A 27,742-nucleotide genomic window follows, 5' to 3' on the forward strand; every position below is an offset into this window, starting at 1 on the left:
TAGTCTGCTTTGTGGTAGTCAGATATTTTCACTTGTTGGTATAGACAAATCACAAATTAGAAAGTTCTTAAGAATATTACTTCTCATTTAAAAGCAACATTATATTGTGATTTTATAAGGTAACCACAATAGAAGTAACCAACACAGTTCAGTAGTTTTTAATTCTAGAACCTAAGATAGCTCTTTGTATTTAAAACAACAAACAAAAAACAAAGCAGCACCTGCTTAATGTTTCTTTTGAACTAGATTATGATTTAAATACATAATTAAAAGAAAAGTAAGAACATTATCCCAACTTTTTTCTTCAACAGATTTGTTGAAAATAGTTATTACTATTTAGCAGGTTTGCTTTATTTGATTATTAAAAGCATTTCTGTGAGTCAGTTTCAATTTATAGGCATAATAAATTAGAATACAGTGGAGGTCTGATTATATAGAGTGGTTACAGACTGGTGTATTTGGTAAATTTTGTATTCTGGTTATTAGGTATTACCATAGATTTGCTAATTTCCAAAGAATTATTATTAAAGCTAAAATCAGTGAATGACTTCTTGAAACTAACCGTCTCTAAGGAGTCGAAAAGACCTTAAGTATCTTTGAGCATCTTGAATGAATTTAGGAACATCATCATGTTGTATTTTTTAGCTATAGGAAGGGTTTTTTTAATGTTTCTTTGTATAATACACTTTGATGTCAGTTTGCTTGTCGCTTGTCTGTTTTTCATAAAGTTTAAAATACATAATATCCCCTTATTTGTGTATTTTAGGTATATGAAGTCTATAACAGTGGAAGTATACTATACAAATAAGAAATTAAGATAATGATGTGAAAACATGGTATGGGATATTAAAGAAATTTTCCAGAAATCTGGCAGTTAACTTGGAATCTCCCTTTTCCAATGTTTACTCTCGTATTTTTAGGAGTATAACAAAGTGTGTATAGAGAACATGAATCTTACATTAAAATTGTTGTCCATGGGCCAAATACAGTTTTGGAATGCATTTAATCTGTTCCACAGGTTTGTTTTTTTTTTTTAATTATTTGCCAAAACTTACAAGTAAGAAGATTTCACATAAAATCTGGATCTCTAGCTTGTCTTGAAAAAGTTGAAGCAGAGTAAAGGATGTTCCAGTTATTCACAGACCCTTTCCTCTTATACCTCCTTCTTTTATGCCTTGTCTGTTTGTCTCATTGACTTATTGATAGCCAAATGTAGTACAGAAGTAACAATGTGAGCTGTGGAGCCAGACAGGATGGGTTCAAATTCTGGCTTCAACACTTACTAATTGTGTGACTGAAGACAAATTATTTAATCTCTCTATATCTTAGTTTTCTTTTGGTAAAGTGAAAATCATGATGAAGACACATCGTAGAGTTGTTGGGAGGATGAAATGATGATTACACATGAAACATTTAAAGTGGCTTTGTCATGTATTCATTGGGCAATAGATGTTAACTATAATTAATAATGCTTTTTGCCTGACCCCCGTTAGGCGTTTGAGTTTGGTGATTCTTACTTCTCCATAGTAGAGAACTTTATTTCTTAATTTGTTCGTTCATTTGGTCAGCAGAATTTATCGGATTCTGTTTTATAATGTAACTGATTCTTTATGTTTTTCTATCCTCTATTGGATTCTATTCCTCAGAGTTCCTTCTCTATAGTAAGTGCTCAGTATGTGTTGATTGATTTGTGTATATAGAAAGCAAATACTGACAACTGTCTAGATTTATGGATTCAGGATTTATAGCTTTAGATTTGTTACTGTATATTGGCAATGAAAGTTTTCTGCTTTCTCTAGTGTTGGTTTTGCCTAACCTTCTGCTTCTTTTTGTTTTAGCCACAGTCTGAGGGAGAAAGGATTTGTTTACATTGACAGTGAGTGTGGGTGGGCAAGATTTGGAGCGTTATGATAACAATCAGAAAATGTACAGGACTGTTTTACAAAGTGAGAATTTAGAGAGAAAGTGAACAAGATAGAGGAGCATTTTATTTTGGGAAAATGTTGGTCAATAATTTGTGTGGGGGCTGGCCGGGTGGCGCAGCAGTTAAGTGCACATGTTCTGCTTAGGCGGCCTGGAGTTGGTGGGTTCGGATCCCAGATGGGGACATGGCACCACTTGGCAGGCCATGCTGTGGTCGGCATCCCACATATAAAGTAGAGGAAGATGGGCACGGATGTTAGCTCAGGGCCAGTCTTCCTCAGCAAAAAGAAGAGGATTGGCAGCAGATGTTAGCTCAGGGCTAGTCTTACTCAAAAAAAAAGAAAAAAAAGAATTCGTGTGTTCATGGGCTTCCCTGGAGACTTTCCTCCACAAGTGGAGGCCACATCCTATAAAATTACATATTTATTTTGGTTGGACTTTCTTTTGCAGCTTAACATTCTGCATTTCCTCTTCCTTTCATGTCCTCCCTGATCTTGAAATTTAAACGATTATGTTACTTACATTATTTTGGATGAAAATTAGTGACCCTGGTTTATTTTTTGGAAGATTTTGATTTGAGAAGGTCGTTTGTACCTTATAGATATAGAAAATTTGTAAGTAGTTAGTGTATTTTGGAAGTTAAAAAATAATTTAATTTTTAAAAACCTTTGTTTAAATTGGAATTATTTATAGAAATGAGAATTGAGAAGGAAAACCTTCAAATTGATAAAAAAGAAACATAGGTAGTTATTTACATAAACTCACCTCTGTAACCATAATACCAGAGACAGAAATTAAAAAGGAGATATAGATATATTTCTTAAAGTTTCTTGTCACAAAAATGCCATATAATTAATTTGAAGACAGACAGACTCTGAGAAAAATATATGTATCATATGACAAAGGTTTAATATCCTTAATATTTAAAATATGCTTACAAATCATGAAGACAATCATAGCAATAAACTCCTTCCTCAAAAGACAATAAGCAAATATCAGAGAAAACATATGAAGTCTTCAGTAATCTCACTTATCGAGCAAATGCATTATAAAATTTGACTATCATGCTAGTCTGAAGAAAAAGGAATTACCTATTCCCATTGTTAATTAGAGTCCAAGGGAAATGAACTGTTTTATTATGTACAAATCTTTCTAGAGTGTAATTTGCCGAAACTTATCACAAAATCTTATTTTTTTTAATATGTATGTTTTGGTTCAGCGGTTACACTTAGAAGAATGTATCCTAAGGAAATAATCATGGATGTGACATGGATGTTATAAAAGATGTTCAGTTTGAGGCTTTTTATAGTGTTGAACAACTGAAAGCATCCTAATTGTTTACTAATAAGGAATTTGATTACATAAATTATTATAGCTGTATAATGGAATACTAGGGATCCATTAGAAGTGATAATATAGACTTTTGTTATGGGAAGGAAGATGTGATAATTTATATAATCAGTATGTTTAGCATGGTGGATCACATTAAAAATATATGTATTTTAAATGCCCAGAACAAAGATAGGAACGATTGTATAATAAACTGAAATGTTAACCGTGGTGTTTTTAGCTAATAACAATTATGAATAATTTTTAGTTTGCTGTATATTTTATATTTTGAAAGTTTCTGTTCTAAATGTATATTGTTTTAGTAGTAAAACAAAAGGATGTTGTAAATGTGACCATAATTTAACTTACAATTCAATTTTTTCTGCGGAAGTTTGTTGAAAATAAATGTGATTAAACATTGAGGTAAAGCTTACCAATGAAGTTCAGATTTGGGGAGAAATTGTTGAAATGGAAATTTTGTACCATTTTTTCACTTCTTTGCATATGCCCGCCAATCTGTAGTAACAGTCCTTGGAGCCTGTGGAAAAGTTGTTAATGTCCGTAATGCTCATTTAATCATTTCAGTCTTATATTTATTCCCAGTCATAGCAGAAAGAAAAATTATTTACCATTTTCTCTGTATTTTTCATCTTCTAGGTAGTCACTTTTGGTGTCATTGTCCAGTTCTCACAATGTATCATTCCTTATCTGAAACGAGACATCCTCTGCAGCCAGAAGAACAAGAAGTGGGCATTGACCCCTTATCTATTTACTCAAACAAGACTGGAGGTGAGTTTTGTGTGCGGATACATTCTGCAGTTACTGGGAAACGTAACAGAGGGTCTTCAGTTAGCCCTGCCTACCTTATGTGTGTAATTCTGTAGATGAAGCTGAGCAGGGCAACTTGAAGAACATTTCCCTGAGTAGGTATAGAGCACTCTGACACCAAAGAATACCACAACACGTCAACTTTCAATTGTAGACTGAAGGCTTAGCCAAATGTTTCATGTACTGTCATTCTTTTTAAAAAAATCATGAACTTAAACAATTACTTCACCATGAGGATGCTGAATTGCAAATGGTCTTTGTCAAAATCAAACATCTTTTAAAGGAGTCTAAGCTTTTGGTGTTGATTTTGCAGGGATTTTTTTTTTCCCTCAGAGGAGATTATTCTAGAATAAAGGGCTTGTTTGATTCTCTATCGTTTTTTTTTCTTCAAATAATTGAAATGTGTTGTAGTTTTAAAGAACTATGCACTGAAATTTTTTTAAAAAACGGACTGTTAGAAAGGTCAAATGTATTCAGGGTCTACCATATAAAAATTTATCAAATGTGTATCTGGCAGAACTCTATTATTTTCTCAGTATTAGTAATAATATAGTATCTGAGAAGGAAACAATGAGTTTGTGAGAATTCTTAAAGCTTTATCCTTATTTTTTACTTATTCACTAAATGTTTAAAAAAGTTGATTCACTGACTCAGGTAACTGCTTGTAATATTTCACTCATGAAATATATATATATCAGGATTGTGAGATCTATTTTAAAATATCATAATTAGTCCAAGTAATTCATATGTGTTTTGTATGCTTCAAATACAATTTTTTTTCTATATTGATATAAAGGTTTGCCATTAACTCATGTTTTGGGAATTTAAAAAAATAATTGCTTAAAGTGACTATTTCTTTAGTACACAAGCTCTTGACTTTATGGAGTGTGTTTCTGTTTTTTTGTGCACCTTTAAGATTTTCTACATCATACAAAAGCCATTGTTGTTTTTAATGAAAATAGTGTAATTTGCCTTGCAACTTATTTTTGTGATTTTGTTTTTATATTTGCTTTTATCTAAGAGCTCTCAAAAAAACTGCTTAAGGTTTTGCAAATATGAAAAAATTATTAGTGTCACATTTCAGTTTCAGCATTTTAAAAATTTAAGTGGTAAGAATGATACTACCTTTCCTAGTGATGTTTTTCTTACATGTAACACCTAAAGAAGCACTCATAATTAAAAATGTCAAATTATTTTGCCAACACTTCTATAAGTGGGTATTTTAAAAATGAATATGTTTTTGTGTTATAAGTATATAAAAGTTTCACCAAAATTTTCTGGTATATATGCTTATTTTAGAGCATTGGGTTTCTTTTTTTTTAAGTGCATATTTTTCTCTGGTCAGACGTTCATTAAATATTGAGGTTCTTTTTTTTTATAACCAGTTAAAAAACATTTTAAATTAATTTTATCTTTTATTGTTTGCAGGAATAAGTAGTTACCTTTACTGAAAGAATTTTCGTTTATATCCTAGCTAACATTTCTATGACATACAAAGTTATTAGGACTGAATTGATGTTTAAAAGTGCCATTAATTCATTTACCCCAAATGTTCATTAACAATGTAAATGTATGCTGATGTTCTATGAGACAAGGAAGTGACTAATGACTCCTCCAACTAACAACACTTAAAATGAATAGAAACTTTAGATAGCTAATCTTGAAGTAATCAAGACCCTCATTCAGTTTGGCATCTCTGTATGCTCTAAAACAGCTGTCAACTGTTAAAAATATATACAAAACACACATATGCACACGCACATGCAGAAAGAAAGATATGTAAATATCTAGTTCTTCAAAGACATAAAGGTTACTAACCGTAGTGGGTTTTGTGCATTGTATATGTAAATATTTTATATAAAGCATCTATTTCATCTTCTTAGACTTCCTTTTTGCAGAAAAACATGTGTTGCATTTTAATGGGTTGTCATATTTCCTTGAAGAATCATCACCTTTCTAGTATGTTTGTTTATTTTAATATGTGTCTTTCATGGAGTTCTCCATGTATTTGAAGCCTTTTACACATTTTTCCCACAAGGCAATTTGTGGCAACTGGGTGACTCATTTTGTAAGTAGTCAAACGCTGGACTTAATCACTGATTTCCCTGTGTTGAAGTCATGTTTTTTGTTTTTTAATTCCTGTTATAGATTCCATAGGTAGAAGAGTCTTTGATTTCTCAAGTCTGAATTTTAACATTTGTAAAGAAACAGTATATTATCGAGTTAAATGATTCTGAGTATTCTGGAAGGGATTAGCAAAAATAGCCACATAATAGGAATGATGGAGAGAAGACCGTATATCACTGGTTTATTTTCATGTGTGGTTGAGGAAGGTGGATGAGAGCAGAAAAAAGAATTGTTTGGATATATACATGTAAAATCTTGGGGCGTATTTTCCATGTCATTAAACTTTGCTTAAATTTCTTTTTCCAATAGAGAACAATATAGAAAGTATGACATTTTCTCTGCACTCTATTAAATTTGGTCTCAAATAAATAAATTACCACCTTAAATTCCAAGATCTTTGATTAAAGGGTGTTGATAATAATTGACAAGTTACCTATAATTCAATTGAAACCATAGAAAAAAGCAAAAATGGTTGTTCAGCTATTCACGATTATTCGTTCCTAGCATATAACTTTTAATGATCAGTTAAATGAAAAAGTAGTCATTTTATTTTAAACTGAAAACAATATCATCAAGATTTAGGGAAACTTTTAGCCTATTAATAAAATGATATTCTTGAAATGACTAGTTGTTTTCACAAGCTTGTAAGAGATCTGGATGTTGCTCATGATGAAAGAACATTTTCCTCTATTAGTTTCTTTTGAGAATAGCATTTTAATACATATTGCCAGAGTTTTTAGCTTCAATTTTATATGCCTTCTTACTTACAGCTTTTATAATAAGTGTTCAGATAATTACTTAATGTAATACCTTTTTATATAATATCTGTTTCAAAGCTTTCTTTCTATCTTCATATATAAAATATTTAGCAACCTACTTGAAAAAAAATCCAAGACATTCAGAATACCCTACCTACTCCATTTTTGCCTCTTGTAATTTATTTTTCTTCCAATCTCCCTTTCTTTCTGTTATAATATCAGAGTTTTAGAACTAGAAGAGAGTGCCTGGCTTTATTGATGAATAAATTGGTAATAATTGAAATAGTTCACAGACATTGATGTAATAAAATGATGCTGTTGTAGGGGAGGAAGACATTTCCTCTACCTGCTCTGGTTCCTTCTGGCCAGACATCATATTAAATTCACATGAGACAGAATAACAGGAGAAAATTAAACAAAGCTTTATAACATCTATACATGGGAGGGGCTCAGTCACACTGAGCCACTCACCAAAATGGCTGAAGCCACCACCTTAAATGTCATCTTCAGCTAAAGACAAAGGAGTACGTTTGGGGTGGGGGGAGTCAGTTTTGGGAGATTTCTGGAAAAGCACAGTAAACAGGGGTAAAGTTATAATCCTTGCCTTCTGCATTGAGAAGAGTTTCTAGAGATAAGGTCATCCCCCCTTCTTCCTGGTACAGAGAGGGAGACACCTTTACAGTTGGAGATTTCCTTTACAAATGTAAATGTCTCTTAACAAAGGGTAAGTAAATTCTACTTTTCAGAGTTTCTTTCCTGTCTGCAGTTTTTAAAAGTAACCAGCCCAAAATAATCCTCATGCCAAAGAGACATATCTTGGGGTGGCCAATTCCAGTCCCCTACACTGTCCTATTATGATCTTTAATATTGTTTTCCATATAGTAAAAGCAGATTTAGATTTGAATAAAAGATGAATTTGTTCTTCTGAAGATATCTGGCCAAAGTATAGGATGCTGTCTGAGCCATCTTACTTTAAACCTTGTGCTTGGTCTAAGTAGCTGGAGTCACTTTAGGGAGGGGAAGAAAATCTTCCTTTCCTGGCTTACAGCTCTTCAGTGGTTTTCTATTGCAATAGTAATGAAATTTAAACTCTTTATCATGATATTCTCGTCTGTCTTGGGTTTCTGGTCTTGTTTGGATGTTCTAAGCCAGTTCTAAACTTTGGGCCTTCCCACATGCCATTTTCCCCTAACATTATTTTTTTTCCCTTCATAGCACTCATCCTTTAATGTAATCCTACGTTAATTTGTTTCATTGTTTATTGTTTGTCTCCTTGTGTAAAGTGTGAGATTTATGAGGGCAGGGACCATTTGTATAGCTAGTGCCTGGCATATGGACACCATTGAATAAATAACAGATGAATGAACTCTGTTTACCAGTTTGAGCTTGTCTCAAATTGCTTAATGTGTCTTTCCTCCATCTACCTTTGTCCTTCCTGTCCTAAGTTGTTATATATGAAATCTGTTTTATTTGTCCCTCATTATTCTAGTACTTGACTTTTTCTTCTTTTAAGGCTTGAAAAGTCAGTATACCCTCCTCTCCTCCATTGGGTCTTTGACCTCTCCTTCTTTGAAATCTCTCTTAAAATTCACTTCTTTCTTTTTTTCTTTCATTATCACTATATCAAAATTTCCATAAAGACCAAGTGGAGAGAGGTTCCTGGCAAATAAATGTCAAGATATGATATCCTTATTAACCCACAGCAAAAATCACTTAGGAAGGGAAAGCTAAGGAAATAAATGATTACTTGTCCAAAAAGTTTGTGGCCATAATTTGGGAGCCTAGACTAAAGTATACCTATATTTATTATACACATTTTATATATATAGCTTTTAGTGGAAATTCTGTGAAGATGACATTCTTAATTCCTGGTTTCTAAAACGTCTTAATGTGATTTATTACAAATATTGCATATGAAACACTATGGACTCAAGAACCTATAGTGGTATAGGTTTTTCTTAGGTTTACAACACTTCTAAATTTATCGTCATTCAGTAAATATTTGAGTGCCTTCTATGTACCAGGCACATAGGGTTGGAAATAAAACATTAAAAAAGATAAATGTAGTCCTGAATGCCATGTTGTTATGGTTAATAGCCAGGATTTTGGAAACCATTCAAAGTAAATGGCCAGTTAAGACAGAGAATGATAAGAGCTTTCCTAAAGAAATTAACAGTATGCTCAGGTAGTGCATTGGCGAGTAATCTAACTTAAATTTGTGGTCGTGGTGGGTCAGGGAAGGTGTGATGTCTGTTTAAGCCACAACCTGAAGGGTGAGCAGCTGTTAGCCAGATGACTGAATAAAGAGTATGTGCTATGAGCTTGCCCTCTGCTGAACATAAAGAATTCCACTGTGGTTGGAGGCTAGAGTTCAAAAGAGGAATGGCCACAAATGAGACTGAAAACCAGGACCATGAAGTTACTTTACACTGAGCACAATGAATAGTCCCATGAAGGAACGTTGTGGCCAGAATTGCATTTTAGAAGGACTATTCTGGCTACGGCAGGGTAAATAAACTACAGTGATAGGGTAAGACTGGAACAAAACAGTTTGTTAAGAAGCCATTGCCATATTCTAGGTGAGAAATCATAGTGGCCTATACTGGGAAAGTAACAATGGAAATGGGGAGAAGTGAAAACATTTGAGAGATATTTAGTAGGTAGAATTGACAGTACTTGATATTTGGATATGGGGAAGTGATAGGGGAGAGAAATTGGAAGTGACATCTGGTTTTCTGAGTTGACCAGTTAAGTCTGTGATAATGCCTGTATTGAGCTAGGGTACTCTAGAGGAGGAGCTTTATGTGGTACAGGTGGGATGGAGGGTGGCAGAGAAGATTGTAGGTTGAGTTTCAGATGTGAGTTAGAAGTGCCTTATGACATTCAAATGAAGACACCTTGAAGATTTTGATGTATGGGTCTGAAACTTAGTGTGTGGGATTGGGCTGGAGATAAAGATGTGTTAAGTATGGTAACAAAAACAACGTGAATGGTTGCGATCACCCAATGACAGCACCTAGTGTGAGAAGAGGACCTAGGACCAGTCTTAAGAGAAGCCAATTTAAAGACCTTGCAGCAGAAGAGGATCTTGCAAAGGAGACTAAGAAAGAGTGGCTGGAGAAGTAGAAGGAAAACCAGAATAGTATGAAGTCAGAGAAGCCAAGATGTTAAGGAAGGAGTGAGCAGAACTACCAAAGTTTAGCTAAAGGTTTAAGAAAATAGAAGCCATCACTGGACAGAGTCATTGTGACCATGACATGCACAGTGCTTTTTGTAATCTCAAGAATCCACAGTTTTGAGTACCCTGTATATTTCAAATAAATTAATCATGTGCTCTAAACTAATGGCATGATAAATAAAGGGAAAAGTTATGGTTGTACTTGAAAGAGTTAAAATCAATAGAAGAGGAGTCTTGGGATCTTGGAAATTTGGAGGAAATGCAGTCTGGAGCCAAGATGGAAGGATTTGTAGACAGACGGTCCTTATTTTCATTGTAATAACAGGAGGGAAAGAGAACAGGTGTTTAGGTACAATAAGTTCGTTAGTTGCATGGTAGAGAGTTCAATGAACTATCACTGATTTTTAATCTCTTTTTTGATGTTAGGGTGAGATAATTTGCTAAAAGTGAGTGATGAGACTAAGCATTTGAAGATTTGTGGAGTGACAAAGGTTAGATTGAGTTGATAAAGAATATATAACCTTGGGGGCCAAGTTGACATTAGACATCATAATTTATAGGTGATACAAGCCTGTAGATTTGTGTAATTATGTCCAGCAGAATTCAGCACCTAGGATTTAAGAACAAAGAAAAGTAGGCAGGGGTTTTGTCAGAGGAGTGTGACAGGTAGACAGTAGGCAAGGAAGTTGATGGTGGAAGAATTCATTGATAGTTTGAGAATAGAAAGTAAGTTTGCTATCCTGGGAGTTCCAAGTGGGTAGAGGAGAAAGTTTTAGAAGGGATGGAGTCTTGGGAGATGAAGTATAGAGTAGTCTGGTGATGGGAGTCATGAAGGGAATATGGGAACAGTATGTAAGTGTTTGATAAATATATTAATTCAATGAAACATTGTTTAGCCAGTAAACCAGCTCGATACCTTCATTAGTTCTTTGTAATAGTTTGTATTTATGTTGATTTGGATTGAAGTCTTTTTTTTTTTTAAACTTTAGAGACTTTATTCTTTTTAGAGCAGTTTTAGGTTCACAGCAAAATTAAGAGGAAAGTACAAATTTCCCATATGCTCTCTGCCCCCATACATGCATATCCTCCTCCATTATCAACATCTCGCACCAGAGTGGTACATTTGTTATAGTTGATGAACCTAAATCGACATATCATAATCACCCAAAGTTTATAGTTGACGTTAGGGTTCACTCTTGGTGTCGTACTTTCTATGAGTTTGGACAAATGTATAATGGCACATATCCATCATTATAGTATCATATGGAGTATTTTCACAAAATCCTCTGTGTTCTGCCTCTTCTGCCCCCTGCTTGCCCCTCAACCCATGACAACCACTGATCTTTTTAGTGTCTGCATAGTTTTGCAAGAAGTATCTTTTTAATCAGAAATTCTCCCTAGATATTAAGGGAAAAGACAGTTTATGTAGATGATAGATGAAAAAAGTATAAGTAAGGCTATAAAGTCATCAAAGGAAACAGTAGCTTTGTTGAAGATAAAGATTGTGAAATAAATAGGAGAGTGACTTTGGAGTTCTTAAATGCTGGTAATAAGGATTAAAAAAAATGGATGGTTTTAAAAATGTCTCCTTCAAAACACGTTTCATTAAGTAGTGTAACAATAGGTAGAAGTGAAATCAGAGAGCAATGGACATGCCATGCCCAGTTCCTGTAAATTAAACTGTCCAAAAGAAAGTTGGAAATGAGAGATTTTAGTTTGAAAGGCCATAAGTTAGAGATCTGAGAGTCACCTTCCAGAGATGTCAGTTCAAAGTATGAGACTGATAAGAAATCCAAAGGAAGAGAAAGGAAAGAGCTGAGGATTGATTTGTAGGAATTCTCCATGATTAGAAATTGGATAGAGGGAGCAGAGCAGTATTTTAAAAATATTGAAAGAATAGTCAAAGTAGGGGAAGATAGAGGAGTGCCAACATGATAGAAACTACAGATATTTCTCTTCTAGAAGGTCCAAGTGCTCAGTGCTTCAAGGATTGCATAGGGTAAAGAGCATAAGAGGAGAAAATATGTGATTCAATATTAGAAGAGTATTGATGATCTGTAATTAGTGGTTAAGCCATTTTTAAAATACCACTAATTCACTTGCGTGGATGGAAGTGAACTCAAAATCTGATTCAGAATTAACATAAAAAGATAGTGATTAAATATCAATGATAAACATTTAAATGGTGAAGAAGGTTCAACTTACACTTTAATATTAGATTTGGATGATTGTATGTGAGTTTTGTGTATTCATGTTCTCACAGTGAATTGAGATTTAGCAAGTTAGACTTTTTTTTTTCAGGGAAGATTAGCCCTGAGCTAACATCCACTGCCAGTCTTCCTCTCTTTTTTGCTGAGGAAGATTGGCCCTGAGCTAACATATGTGCCCATCTTCCTCTACATTATATGTAGGATGCCTGCCACAGCACGGCTTGATGAGCTGTGCCTAGCTCTGTGCCCAGGATCCGAACTGGTGAACCCTGGGCTGCTGAAGTGGAGCGTGCCAACTTAACCACTATGCCACTGGGCCAGCCCCAAAGTTAGACATTTAATGGTAACAATGAAGCTCACTGTTGATAAAATGTAGACCCTTGAAATGAAAAAAATGTCTTCTGGTCTCAATTCTGATCTTTCTTCATTGAGTTGTCCATTCCTTACTAATTGCATCTGGTTTTTAGTTTTATTTCAAATTTATTGTTGGCGTGGCAATTCCCTTTATTTGCTTGAAGAGATAGGCTCCTTTAGAGTTATCTTTAGAGATGAGGTTGTGTCAAGAGTTATTGAGTCACCTTGTGGCTATACCTGGCTATTACTCATTTCCCAGCGTTCAAAGAGCAAAGGAGATCTTGCTGCTTGGTCCTGGTGGCAGACAGAAATGGTAACCCTGCAAAACCCGTCACCACTACCCCCTTGGGCAAAGGTGGTCTGCAAAGGAATATCCATACCTTAAGATATTCTCCTTACGATACTTAGTCAGCCTTTATAATATTGTTGGATCGCCAAAAATGGGAGGTTGTGTGATGGTGGTTTTGGTTGGGTGAATCTACGGCATAATTTGAGCAGATGTTGGTTATTTAGAGTGTCAATATTATCTTCAAACTTTAGAAAAACAAAAACAAAAATAACCCACTTAGGTGAAATGACCTACAGTGAGTTTCTTATCAAGGAATTATATTACCTCTTTTTGCTAATTCATTAGTGGGGCCAGAAAAGACAGAGTCAGAGTTTGGAATGTTTAGATAGTGAGATACTTAACTCAGCTCACATGGCTTAGAAAAGTTTATCATAGTTATCACCTGTCTTCTAGCGTGTTGTAGCTCCTTTTTATTCATTCGCATGTTAAAACACATTTCTACCCCGTGGGTTAGGAGTGAAATAATTAGTCCCTTACAAGTGTAATTCTCCACCTCCTTCATACTTCTGGTCACTCCTTTCATAGCATTAGTCAATTTTTAAAACTGTATCTACCTAAACTACTGGTTTTTCTTTCTTTCTTTATCTTTTAAGTTTTTTGTTGTTGTTGAGGAAGATTGGCCCTGAACTAACATCCCTTGTCAATCTTCCTCTTCTTGCTTAAGGAGGATTCACCCTGAGCTAGCATCTGTGCCGGTCTTCCTCTATTTCGTATGTGGGTTGCCACTACAGCATGGCTGACTAGTGGTGCAGGTTTGTGCCCAACGTCCTAACCCATAAACCCAGCCCACCAAAGTGGAACGTGTCGAACTTAACCACTACACCACGTGGCCGGCCCCCTAAACTACTGGTTTTAAAGAATACATGCTTTCTTACTTTGATCTTACCCAGAGAGAAGAATTGAATATCCAGGGAGGATGAGGGGAAATGCAAGAAAAAATTTAAACCATGTTGTGGGAAAACAATCCAGGACCTCTTCAATCTGTCCTCTATTTCTCCTGCTCTTCCTCTAGTGGAAGTTCCCAAAGACCTGTTTTTTCAAGTTCAAGATTTAGAAGTATCCCCCTAGTTTGCTACATAGCAGTCAGCTATGTAATAAAACAGCCAGGAATGTTTTTTAATATAGTTGGTATATTTTGGTAAAATTCTCTTCTCATGTTAATAGGGTTGTTCTTTTTAAAAACATTTTAATACCATTATACTTGGATATTTATAAATTTTCTTGTAGACTTAAGTAAAGCCCATTGTGTGTGTTTCACTTTATGGGATTTTCAAAAGTTATTATGATGTATTCTAATGATCTTTTTAAATAGTAAGGCTAGAGTAGTCAATTTACTGCATAGAGTTTTAATCTATATTACATTGGTAGATGTTAATATCTACCTTAGAATATTTCAGCAATTTAGAAATTATATATGTAATTTGTGATAAAAAGAGACATCTGTTTTGTTGTGGTCTTTTTATTATGATTTCCCTTCTTCATGTTTGTAAATGTAGATTTTTGGAGTTGTTCTCTGACATTGTTCTTTCTTAAAAGATATCTTTACTAAAAGCTTTGAGAATGCACTTTGCCTTATTGATATATCATTAATCTGAGCTACTTTTTATTCTTAACTTGTATCTTATGAGAATTGAAAATAAATTACTTTGCGATCACTCTATTTTTGCTGTAAGGAGGGCTTGCTTGTTAATCAGATAGGTGTTTTGAAATGGGAAATCTTTTTCCATACAGTTCTTGTACCTTGGAGTGGGACGGTACTGCTTCTTGAATTTCCTGAGAAGCAGCCTCATATGAGGAATATGGGAAAGCACAAGGGAAGAAACATTATGTTAGCTTCAAGCAGTTTTAGTTTTGTTTTAGAAAAATCTGAGTGTTTCAAATGGAAGAAATAAACAAGCTAATAAATCATAAAAATAGTAATATCTCAAGTTATTTATTTTAAATGGTCATTTTCTTTTGTTACATCTCCAGTATTAAAAATATAATTTACTTGAATCTTTGGAAATGATCTGATATTCTACCACTTAATAATTACTACATTCCTATAAAGTATAATGATTGTCTTTCCTGAACTTATAAACATATTTAGTGTTAGAAAAACCACCGATCAGCCTTGATTTATCAACAAATAGTGAGATTTTACTTTTACTTACTCAAGTCATATATAAGGCAATGGGTCAGCCAAATAACCATTTATATTATGGGAACACGTGTACTTAAATAATAATTCTTCTACTTTCCTTCCCTCCTCTTTCTTCTTCTAAATGTAAAGAGACTTAACGACAATTGATTTCCTAGCATTTCTGTTGGGTGACAGTTTTAATAGAATATGACTGATTTTGACCAAGCTTAGTACATTGCTATCAATTTGAATCTTCAGTTAGACTTGGGAATAGATCTGTTTTATTGAACTTACAGATTTTCAGTCAAACATGTTAGCATGATAATTAAGAAATTTCAGTTTTACTCAATAAATGAATAGGGATCATAGAGACACATGTATTTTATCACACACAGTAAAGGCTGCAGCCCGCAGACCTGATGTTCAGTCCTTCATTCAAAAATATTTGTTGATCATGTAGTATCTGAGGATGGACTATTAAACAAGTAGACCAGGTGCTTTCTCTCAATGGAATTCACACTTTAGCGTAAGGGAGACATTACACAAAAAAAAGCAAAAGTAGAGAAATAAAAAAAAATATAAGACAGTGATAAATACTAGGCAAAGAATTAACAGCAGTAGTGTTACGATGAGTGACTGGGTGCGGACTTCAGAGTGTCCTGGAGATTTCTCTGAGAAGGTGATAATATCAACTTGATGTGAATGACAGATGAAGAGGAGCCAGGCATGCAAAGATGGTGAGAGACACAAACAGAAAGAAAGAAAAAAAGAAACTTATCAGTCCAAAAAAAGGAAAGCGTTCATACGACAGGAGTCCCTAGGATAGGAATAGGGTTGTCATATTCAAGGAACTGAAGGAAGATTATTGTGGCTAGGGCACCATTGGTGATGGGGAATGGCACAGGATGGGCCTAGGAGGCAGGGACCAGATTATGAAGGTTTATAAGCCAGGCTGAGGAGTGTAGATTTTATTTTAAAGACTGAGGGTTATTTAACATTTATATTGTTATCTCTGTTGAACTCTGAGTTTCTTCTCAAGAATGAGGGCCACAGCTGTTTTTTAACATATATCCTTATGACTTGATACTAGACATTTAGTGAGTAATGCCTGATTTCCACAGATTTGTAGTATTTTTAAAGTTTATTTTCATGTTGCAGTCTTCAATACCAGTCATTTTTTTTTCATTCTCAACATTTTAACTATTTATAAAGGTAAAATAATTTCTGCTTAATCTGAGATAAAAGAATAAATACATAAAATTAGCTGTTTATCTAAAGCTCAATTACTTCTATAGTTTTATGCCATGCTACTAGTATTAAAATGGTAACAGTAAGTGTGGTCTAGTGAGACCTGTTCTGTTTGACCCATTGTGTGTGTGCGTCTTTGGGCAGGGGGCACATAATCATTATTTTCCTTTTGCTGATGTAATGGAAAATTTACTCCTCTAGGACATATTAGAACAATGTATTTAATGCTCTTCAATTTAATTTGCTAGTATCACAATTAATACAATTAAGGTCACTTGAAATGAAACTATTAACAAATTGAGTAATTTACTTTAACAATGTCAGTGTGTTCTCACAATTACATTTGCTTTAATTAGTGTACAAGCTATTATTTAATAGTATACTTCACATAGAAAAATGTAATGTAATGCATTCTTGGCTCCTTATAACAGAAAGAAAGAAACTTTTAATGGACTGAGTGATTTTTGTGGAAGAGCTACTAGATATAAAATGATAGAAGCGAAAGTACAAAGCCAGAAAGCAAAGCTTGCAAGAATGTAAATAAAGTATTTTTCTTGTTACTTACCAGTACGTGTCCCTTTTATCTTTGCATAAATAGTATTGGAAACTTAATGGTAGTTAGGGAAGAGAACAGAGATCCTGGAAAATTTTAAGTGTTCAGTTTTATCTGGTTTTTGCTTAGTACTGCAATAGCATACAGGTTTTTGAATATCATAAAATGGGTCATTCCTGATTAATTACCCTAAAGAGGGGAACAGAATGGTGTAGAATATGAAAAAGGACGAAAAAAATTTGATTCTTGAATCAGCTTTTGTTTTATATTTAATATTGATATTTCTGACCTAAGAATTCACTTTAGTAGACAAGGAAAAAGCTCTTCTTCTACCTGGCCTTCTGTGTCAAGATCAGAAGACCCAGGGAAGAAAAAATGGTTACATTTCTGTTTCTATCTAGGCCAGAGTAAGTGGAAGGAGATGAATTGTCAACCAAGTCATAATTAATAAGATCTGCTGTTCTATGTAAACATGAGAGCGAGATGTACTATCATGTAGTCAAGTGGTGATTTTTGTGTGGAAGGGGAGATAAATGCAGTCCAGGTAATTCAGTACTCTGATTTTAAAATTTGACAATCTTTTTGCCTAATTTGATTGATTTAAGTTTCTATTGCCTTCATCTTCTTTTCCTTTTTCCTCCCTTTGGTTAATGACAAAAATTCATAAAATTGCTAGTGAAAAAAAAAAGCAGGCAGAAGAGTAATTAGCTAATAAATATTTAAATGTAAAATGTAAGAAGCTTAGAGAATCCGCAGACTTTGAAAAATTAACTATAGCTCTCATTTCTAGGAAAGAGGTTCATGGCATACAGTATATTTAGTTTTTCAATGCTTGTGAATGTTCGTGCAACAATCCCCCATTGGCTTTCATTGTGTATCACAAATTCTGAGTTCAGTTCACAGTTTATTCATAGAGCAGATGAGTCAGAACAGAGTAATTTACTAGAAGAATGGCCTACTTATCAATGGCAGAAAATTAGTTTAGGTAATTCTTTAAATAGTATTTTGCATTTAGCATGAGTAAACTACTACTTCATTTACTACAGTAAGCAATTCTTATTTGGCCCTAATTTGGTTCTCATTATACCTGATCTCTAAATTCTATCTTGAATTTTAAAGTGACTTGTTTATTGATTCCTTAGTCTATCTTATAGAATATTAGAAGAGTAACAGAAATCTGATTATTTAAACATTTGATCTTTAAAATGTAATAGATTTTAAAAAGTGACATTGATTTATTTTGTAAAAGAAGGCCAAATGTAGGAAGTTAATTGCTTTCTTCCAAATCTTGCCTACGTGTGGTCCTCATTCTTAGCTCTCCTTATATCTTGTGAGTAGGCAATTACCTAAAATTTTCTGAAATAACATAATGTGCCCTTAATGTGTTTATCCATGTGAGGTCTGAGGATTGATTCACTGCATGTCAGGGTTATTGCATATTAGAAGCACCTTCCCAAGCCTGTAGAAGAGCCTGTTTTTTCTTGGATTAAGTCAAGTTTTAAAGAAAGCTCAAAAAGGCCTTCACAGCCTGGTACTATGCATTTGTTCAGTCACTTTTCAGTGTAACTAGATTTCTCTGTTAAAATCCAAGACTCACCTGGAGTAGCCAACACAGCATTAAAGGAGAACAAAGTTGGAAGACTGACACTACCTGACTTCAGACTAGAGAGCCCAGAAATAGACCCATACAAATATAGTTAAGTGATCTTGACAAAGGAGCAAAGGCAATTCAGTGAAGAAAGGGTTGTCTTTTCAACGAATGGTGCTGGAACAACTAGAGGTCCACATGCAAAAAAAAAACAAAAACAAAAACAAAAAAAGAAAAGAAAAGAAAATCTAGACATAGATTTTTATATGTTTTTCACAAAAATTAGCTCAAAATGGATCATAAACCTAAAAGTAAAATGCAAAAGTATAAAATTGCTAATTGATGACATGGGAGAAAATCTTCGTGTCCTTGGCTTTGGCGATGAGGGTTTGGTTTCAAAAGCAAAAGCATGATTTTATGTGGAAGGGATCTTTATACTTCATTAAAATTAAAAGCTTTTTCTCTTTGAAAGACAGTATTAAGTAAATGGAAGACAAGCCAGAATGGGAGAAAAGTCTTTGCAAAATGTATCTGATAAAGGATTGGTATCTTCGGTATAAAGAACTTCTATAACTCAACAAGAAGAAAACAAAAACCCAATTTAAAAATGGGCAAAATGTCTGTACAGAAACCTCATGAAGGAAGATATACAGATGGCAAATAATCATAGGAAAAGATGCTCAACGTCATAGGTCATCAGGGAATTGCAAATTAAAATGAGATACCAATACATACCTGTTAGAATGATTAAGATCCAAAACACTGACAACACCAGATGCTGGCAAGGATGTGGAGCAACAAGGACTCTCATTCACTGCTGGTAGGAATGTAAAGAGGCACAGCCACCTTAGAAGACAGTTTGGCATTTTCTTATAAAACTAAACATACTCTTACTATATGATCCAGCGATTACACTCCTTGTTATTTACCCTAATGAGTTGAAAACTTATGTCACACATACAACTGCACACAGTGTTTGTAGTAGCTTTATTCATAATTGTAAAACTTAGTAGCAACCAAGATGTCCTTCAGTAGCTGAATGGATAAACAAACTATGGTACACATATAAAATGGAATTATTATTCAGTGATAAAAAAGCTTTGAAGCAACAGAGAAAGAGGAACCTTAGATGAGTATGGCTAAGTGAAAAAAGCCAATCTGAAAAGGCTACATACATGATTCCAAAGATACTATATTCTGTAAAAGCCAAAACTCTGGAGATAATAACAAGATCAGTGTTGCTCGTCGGTGGGTAGGGTGGAGAAGGAGGGAAATGCGAATAAGTGAAGGACGGGAGATCTTTAGGGCAGTCCTACTATTCTGTATGATACTGTAACGGATACATGTCATTACGTGTTTGTCAAAACCCATAGAACGCACAACACAAAGAGTAACCTAATATAAATTATGGACTTTAGATAATAATAATGTATTGATGCATCAGTGTAACAAATGTACCACACTAATGCAAGATGTGATTACTAGGGGAAACTGTGTGTATGTGAGAGTGGGAGTGGGAAGATATATGGGAACTCTGCACTGCTCAGTTTTTGTGTGTGTGTGTGAAGAAGATTGGCCCTGAGCTAACATCTGTTACCAATCTTCTTTTTTTCTTCTTCTCCCCAAAGTACCCCAGTACATAGGTGTATATTCTAGTTGTGAGTGCCTCTGATTGTGCTATGTGAGACACTGCCTCAGAGTGGCCTGATGAGCAGTGCCATGTCTGCACCTGGGATCTGACCTGGTGAAACCCCAGGTTACTGAGCAGAGTGCATGAACTTAACCACTCTGCCATGGGGCTGGCCCCAGAAATACACTGATTTTTGTATGTTGATCTTGTATCCTGTGACTGCTGAATTCATCTATTAGCTAGTTTATTTTGTGTGTGTATTCTTTAGTATTTTTTCTGTATAAGTTCATATCAACTTTTAATAGAGATCACTTCTTCCTTTTCAATTTTGGTACCTTTTCTTTTTCTTGCCTAATTACTTTGGCTAGATCTTCTAGTACAATGCTGAATAGAAGTGGTGTCTTGTTTGTGGTTTTAGGGGGAAAGTTTTCAGTCCTTTACCATTCACTGATGTTAGCTGTGAATTTTTCATACCCTTTTTTATGTTGAAGAAGTTTCCTTCCATTCCCAGTTTGCTGAATGTTTTTATTAAGAAAGGATGGTGGATTTTGTCAAATGCTTTTTCTGCATCAGTTGTGATAGTCATACCATTTTTTTCTTCAGTTTATTTAAAAATGTGCATTGTGTTGATTAATATTCATATACTGAACTACCTTTGCCTTCCTGAGATAAACCCGGCTTGGTCATGACATATACTCCTGCTAAAATGCCACTGCATTTGCTCTGCTAGTATTTAATTTTAGGATTTTTGTATCTGTGTTCCTAGTGGATATTGGTCTATAGTTTTCTTATAATATTTTTATTTGGCTTGGTAGCAGGGTAATGCTTGCATGACAGGTAAATGCTCCCTCCTCTTCTAGTTTTTGGAAGAGTTTGAGAAGGATTGATGTTCATTATTATTGATATTTGGTAGAATTACCAGTGAAGACATCTGGTCCTGGGCTTTTTTGGGAATTTTTTTCATTACTAATCCAATCTCTTGACTTCTACAGTTCTGTTGAGATTTTCTCTTTCTTCTTGAGTCAGTTTTGGCAATTTGTATGTTTCTAGGAGTCTGTTCATTTCGTTTAGATTATCAGATTTCTTGATGTACAGTTGTTCACAGTATTTTGTATAATCCTTTCTGTTTCTGTAAGGTCTGTAGTAAAGCCCACACTTTCATTTCTGATTTTAGTAATTTTCCTCTTCTATGTCAGTTTACCTTAAGGTTTGTCGATTTTATCATCTTTTCAAAGAACCAACGTTAGGTTTCATTGATTCTGTTTTTCTGTTCTCTATTTTATTTATCTCTGCTCTATTCTCCTTGTTCTTTTTTTTTTCTGCCTCACAAACTAAAACAATCTTAATTGATTTATATTCAAGTTTGCCGATTCTTCTTCTTTCTGCTCAAATCTGCTTTTGAACCCCTCTTGTGAATTTAAATTTTCTTTATTGTACTTTTCAGCACCAGAGTTGATGTTTTGTTCCTGCTTTTATAATGTCTCTATCTTTTTATTGATATTCTCTGTTGAGACATTGTTCTCCTAGTGTCCTTTAGTTCTTTGTTTATGGTTGCTTTTAGCCATTTGAATGTATTTGTGAAAATCGATTTGAAGCTTATGTCTAGTAAGTGTAATGCCTGGGCTTCCTCAGGGACATTTTCTGTTAGTTTCTTTTTTTCCTGTGACTGGGCTATACGTTCTTGTTTCTTTGCATGCCTCTTAATTTTTTGTTGAAAACTGGATTATTTTGAAAATTACAGTGTGACAACTCTGGAAATGATTTCTCTCCCTCCTCCTTGAGGTGTGTTGTTTCTGGTAGTTGTGGGTTGTTGTTGTTTTAGTGACTTTTATAAACTATTTTTGTCAAGTCTGTATTCGTTGTTATGTATAAACACTGAAGTCCCTGTTTTGTTAGCTTACTGGTCAGCTAGTGTTTTGACAGAGTTTCCCTAAAGGAGCCGAAAAAGAGATACTGACTCTGTGTTAAGGCAGGCACTCTTTCATTGCTTAGCCAGGCTATTTACAACTTTTCCTTAGCCTTTACTTCCTGCTTTCATGAAGCGTGAAGTTCAGCCAGAGGTGAAAGTTGAGGTTCTTTTCAGGCCTTTTCTGAGCGTGCATCCAGCTCTGAGTGTGCATGTGGTCCTCTTGATTCCCTTGTAAACATGGAAGTTTTAAAAGCCCTTATTCCCCCACATATCTCCTTTCCCAACTTTTTCCTTCCCAGGCTAGTTGGTTTATCTATTGCTTCTTCTGGCTGTTATTTTTAGCCCTAGCTTGTTGTGGCCAATAATTTTGACTTCCACTGCTTTTAGCAAACACCACTAAGGAAGCTGCCCCAGCCTTGGGAACGCTCAAGTTGGCAAAATAAAGGCAAGCACTTGCACTAGGACTTCAGGGAGCTGCCAGACAGGTTGAAACATTCAGCTACACTTTTTTCAGAGCAAGGTCTGTGTAGCTTACTCTAGTTTAGCGATCTGCACCAGGTTACCACAGTGCAGCAGCTTCTTTCTTCATTCATCTTTCCCCTGTTTGTGGTAAGTTTTTTTTTTTTTTTTTTTTTATTAATGTTATGATAGATTACAACCTTGTGAGATTTCAGTTGTACATTTTTGTTAGTCATGTTGTGGGTACACCACTTCCGCCTCTGTGCCCTCCCCCCACCCCCCCCCTTTTCCCTGGTAACCACCGATCAGATCTCCATATCAATATACTAAATTCCACCTATGAGTGGAGTCATATAGAGTTCGTCTTTGTCTGACTGGCTTATTTCGCTTAACATAATACCCTCGAGGTCCATCCACGTTGTTGTGAATGGGCCAATTTTGTCTTTTTTTATGGCTGAGTAGTATTCCATTGTGTATATATACCACATCTTCTTTATCCAATCATCAGTTTCTGGGCATGTAGGCTGGTTCCACGTCTTGGCTATTGTAAACAATGCTGCGATGAACATAGGGGCACAACGAACTCTTGAGATTTCTGATATCAGGTTCTTAGGATAGATACCCAGTAATGGGATGGCTGGGTCATAGGGTATTTCTATTTTTAACATTTTGAGAAATCTCCATACTGTTTTCCATAGTGGTTGTACCAGTTTCCATTCCCACCAACAGTGTATGAGGGTTCCTTTTTCTCCACAACCTCTCCAACATTTGTCACTCTTGGTTTTGGATGTTTTTGCCAATCTAACGGGTGTAAGGTGATATCTTAGTGTAGTTTTGATTTGCATTTCCCTGATGATTAGCGATGATGAACATCTTTTCATGTGTCTATTGGCCATATTCATATCTTCTTTTGAGAAATGTCTGTTCATGTCCTCTGCCCATTTTTTGATCGGGTTGTTTGTTTTTTTGCTGTTAAGCCATGTGAGTTCTTTGTATATTATGGAGATTAACCCTTTGTCAGATAAGTGGCTTGTGAATATTTTTTCCCAATTAGTGAGCTGTTTTTTTGTTTCAATCCTGTTTTCCCTTGCCTTGAAGAAGCTCTTTAGTCTGATGAAGTCCCATTTGTTTATTCTTTCTATTGTTTCCCTCAACTGAGGAGTTACAGTGTCCGAAAAGATTCTTTTGAAACTGATGTCAAAGAGTGTACTGCCTATATTCTCTTCCAAAAGACTTATTGCCTCAGGCCTAATCTTTAGGTCTTTGATCCATTTTGAGTTTATTTTGGTGTGTGGTGAAAAAGACTGGTCAATTTTCAATCTTTTGCATGTGGCTGTCCAGTTTTCCCAGCACCATTTGTTGAAGAGACTTTCTTTTCTCCATTGTAGGCCCTCTGCTCCTTTGTCGAAGATTAGCTGTCCATAGATGTGTGGTTTTATCTCTGGGCTTTCAATTCCGTTCCATTGATCTGTGGACCTGTTTTTGTACCAGTACCATGCTGTTTTGATCACTGTAGCTTTGTAGTATGTTTTGAAATCTGGGATTGTGATTCCGCCAGCTTTGTTTTTCTTGCTCAGGATTGCTTTAGCAATTCGCGGTCTTTTGTTGCCCCATATGAATTTTAGGATTGTTTGTTCAATATCTGTGAAGAATGTTCTTGGGATTCTGATTGGGATAGCATTGAATCTGTATATTGCTTTAGGTAGTATGGACATTTTAACTATGTTTATTCTTCCAATCCATGTGCAAGGAATGTCTTTCCATCTCTTTATGTCATCGTCAATTTCTTTCAAGAAAGTCTTGTAGTTTTCATTGTATACATCCTTCACTTCCTTGGTTAAGTTTATCCCAAGGTACTTTATTCTTTTCGTTGTGATTGTGAATGGGATTGAGTTCTTGAGTTCTTTTTCTCTTAGTTCATTGTTAGTGTATAGAAATGCTACTGATTTATGCACGTTAATTTTATACCCTGCTACTTTGCTGTAGTTGTTGATTATTTCTAATAGTTTTTCTGTGGATTCTTTGGGGTTTTCTATATATAAGATCATGTCGTCTGCAAACAGCGAGAGTTTTACTTCTTCGTTACCTCTTTGGATTCCTTTTATTTCTTTTTCCTGCTGAATTGCTCTGGCCAGCACCTGCAGTACTATGTTGAATAGGAGTGGTGAAAGTGGGCACCCTTGTCTTGTTCCTGTCCTCAGAGGGATGGCTTTCAGTTTTTGTCCATTGAGTATGATGTTGGCTGTGGGTCTATCATATATGGCCTTTATTATGTTGAGGTACTTTCCTTCTATACCCATTTTACTGAGGGTTTTTATCATAAATGGGTGTTGGATCTTGTCGAATGCTTTCTCTGCATCTATTGAGATGATCATGTGGTTTTTGTTTTTCATTTTGTTGATGTAGTGTATCACGTTGATTGACTTGCGGATGTTGAACCATCCCTGTGTCCCTGGTATAAATCCCACTTGATCATGGTGTATAATCTTTTTGATGTATTGCTGTAATCGGTTTGCCAAAATTTTGTTGAGGATTTTTGCATCTATGTTCATCAGTGATATTGGCCTGTAGTTTTCCTTCTTTGTGTTGTCCTTGTCAGGTTTGGGGATCAGGGTGATGTTGGCTTCATAGAATGTGTTAGGGAGTTCTCCATCTTTCTCAATTTTCTGGAACAGTTTGAGGAGAATAGGTATTAAGTCTTCTTTGAATGTTTGGTAGAATTCTCCAGAGAAGCCGTCTGGTCCTGGACTCTTATTTTTGGGGAGGTTTTTGATTACCGTTTCTATTTCCTTACTTGTGATTGGCCTATTCAGATTCTCCATTTCTTCCTGATTCAGTTTGGGGAGATTGTAGGAGTCTAGGAATTTGTCCATTTCTTCCAGGTTGTTCAATTTGTTGGCATATAGTTTTTCATAGTATTCTCTTATGATCTCTTGTATTTCATTGGTATCTGTTGTGATTTCTACTCTGTCATTCCTAATTTTATTAATTTGCGATTTCTCTCTTCTTTTCTTGGTGAGTCTGGCTAGGGGTTTGTCAATTTTGTTAATTCTTTCGAAGAACCAACTCTTTCTTTCATTGATCCTTTCTATTGTCTTTTTTGTTTCAATATCGTTTATTTCTGCTCTTATTTTTATTATTTCCCTCCTTCTACTGACTCTGGGCTTTGTTTGTTCTTCTTTTTCTAGTTCTGTTAGGTGTCGTTTGAGGTTGCTTATGTGAGCTTTTTCTTGTTTAGTGAGGTTGGCCTGTATTGCGATGAATTTCCCTCTTAGGACTGCTTTTGCTGCATCCCAAATGTTTTGGTATGTCGTGTTCTCATTTTCATTAGTCTCCAGATAAAATTTGATTTCTTCTTTAATTTCTTCAATGATCCATTGTTTGTTGAGAAGCGTGTTGTTTAGTCTCCACATTTTTGCACCTTTCTCTGCTTTTTTCTTGTAGTTGATTTCTAGTTTAATAGCGTTATGATCAGAAAAGATGCTTGATATTATTTCAACTCTCTTGTATTTATTGATGTTTGCTTTGTTTCCCAAAATATGGTCAATCCTTGAGAATGTTCCATGTGCACTTGAGAAGAATGCGTAACCTGCTGTTTTTGGATGAAGTGTTCTATATATATCTATTAAGTCCATCTGGTCTAATTTTTCATTTAATTCTATTATTTCCTTGTTGATTTTCTGTCTGGATGTTCTGTCCATTGGTGTTAATGGTGTGTTGAGGTCCCCTACTATTATTGTATTGTTGTTGATGTCTTCTTTTAGTTCTATTAAGAGTTGCTTTACAAATTTTGGTGCTCCTGTGTTGGGTGCATATATATTTATAAGTGTTATGTCTTCTTGGTGGAGAGTCCCTTTTATCATTATATACTGTCCCTCTTTATCTTTCTTTATCTGTTTTGCTTTGAAATCTACCTTGTCTGATATTAGTATAGCGACACCTGCTTTCTTCTGTTCATTATTAGCTTGGAGTATTGTTCTCCATCCCTTCACTCTGAGTCTGTGTTTGTCTTTGGGGCTGAGGTGTGTTTCCTGGAGGCAGCATATTGTTGGATCTTGTTCTTTGATCCATCCTGCCACTCTGTGTCTTTTGATTGGGGAGTTCAATCCATTTCCATTTAGAGTGATTATTGAGATGTGGGGGCCTACCACTACCATTTTGTGTCTTGTTTTCCGCTTTTCTTCAGTTTCCTTTGTTTCTCGTCCCATGGTTTAATCTGTTCTGATGTAGAGCTGCTACTCTCTGTTGTTGTCCTTCTACTTATCTCCTCTGCTCTTGGTTTTGTAGCCCCTTTCCTTTTTTGGATTTTTCAGGAATGAGGGTTTTCCTGAGGATTTCCTGAAGAGGAGGTTTTGTGGCAATGAACTCCCTTAATTTTTGTCTATCTGCGAAAGTTTTTATTTCTCCATCGTATTTGAAGGATATTTTCGCTGGGTAGAGAATTCTCGGCTGTAGATTTTTGTCCTTCAGATTTTTGAATATATCATTCCACTCTCTTCTAGCCTGTAAAGTTTCTGCTGAGAAATCTGCTGATAGCCTGATGGGGGTTCCTTTGTAGGTTAGTTTCTTTTGCCTGGCTGTCCTTAGTATTTTCTCCTTGTCGTTGACTTTTGCTAGCTTCACTACTATATGCCGTGGAGTTGGTCTTCTTGCATTGATAAAGTTTGGAGATCTATTGGCTTCTGTCACCTGAAGATCCATCTCCCTCACCAGATTTGGGAAGTTCTCAGCCATTATTTCTTTGAATAGGCTTTCTGCCCCTTTCTCCTTCTCTTCTCCCTCTGGTATACCTATAATCCTTACGTTGCATCTCCTAATTGTGTCTGATAATTCTCGGAGAGTTTCTTCATTTCTTTTTAGTCTTGCTTCTCTCTCCTCCTCTGCCTGCAACAATTCTATATTGCCATCTTCCAAATTGCTAATTCTTTCCTCCATATTATCGGCCCTACTGTTCAGAGCATCTAGATTTTTCTTAATCTCCTCTATTGTGTTCTTCATTTCCAGTATTTCTGTTTGGTTCTTCTTTATCGTATCAAACTCTTTTGTGACATAGCTCCTGAACTCGTTGAGTTGACGGTCAGAACTCTCTCTTAACTCATTGAGAATTTTAATGATGGCTGTTTTGAAGTCATCATCATTTAGGTTATATATCTCATTTTCTTTGGGATTGTTTTCTG

At 35.1% G+C, this 27,742-nt stretch overlaps 1 protein-coding gene across 11 annotated transcripts in view; it reads left to right on the top strand.

Moving 5' to 3' along the window:
* TBC1D5 (TBC1 domain family member 5) overlaps positions 1-27,742 on the top strand; it is a 570,404-nt gene that overhangs the window by 209,808 nt on the left and 332,854 nt on the right. For all 11 annotated transcript variants that reach the window (XM_070238099.1, XM_070238103.1, XM_023620885.2 and 8 more), the window contains one exon: positions 3,910-4,041. In XM_070238099.1, the coding sequence (XP_070094200.1) occupies positions 3,945-4,041 (97 nt within the window). In that variant the 5' untranslated portion in view covers positions 3,910-3,944. The remainder of the gene's footprint in view (positions 1-3,909; positions 4,042-27,742) is intronic.

This window comes from Equus caballus, chromosome 16 (genome assembly GCF_041296265.1).
Source record: "Equus caballus isolate H_3958 breed thoroughbred chromosome 16, TB-T2T, whole genome shotgun sequence".
NCBI lineage: Eukaryota > Metazoa > Chordata > Mammalia > Perissodactyla > Equidae > Equus > Equus caballus.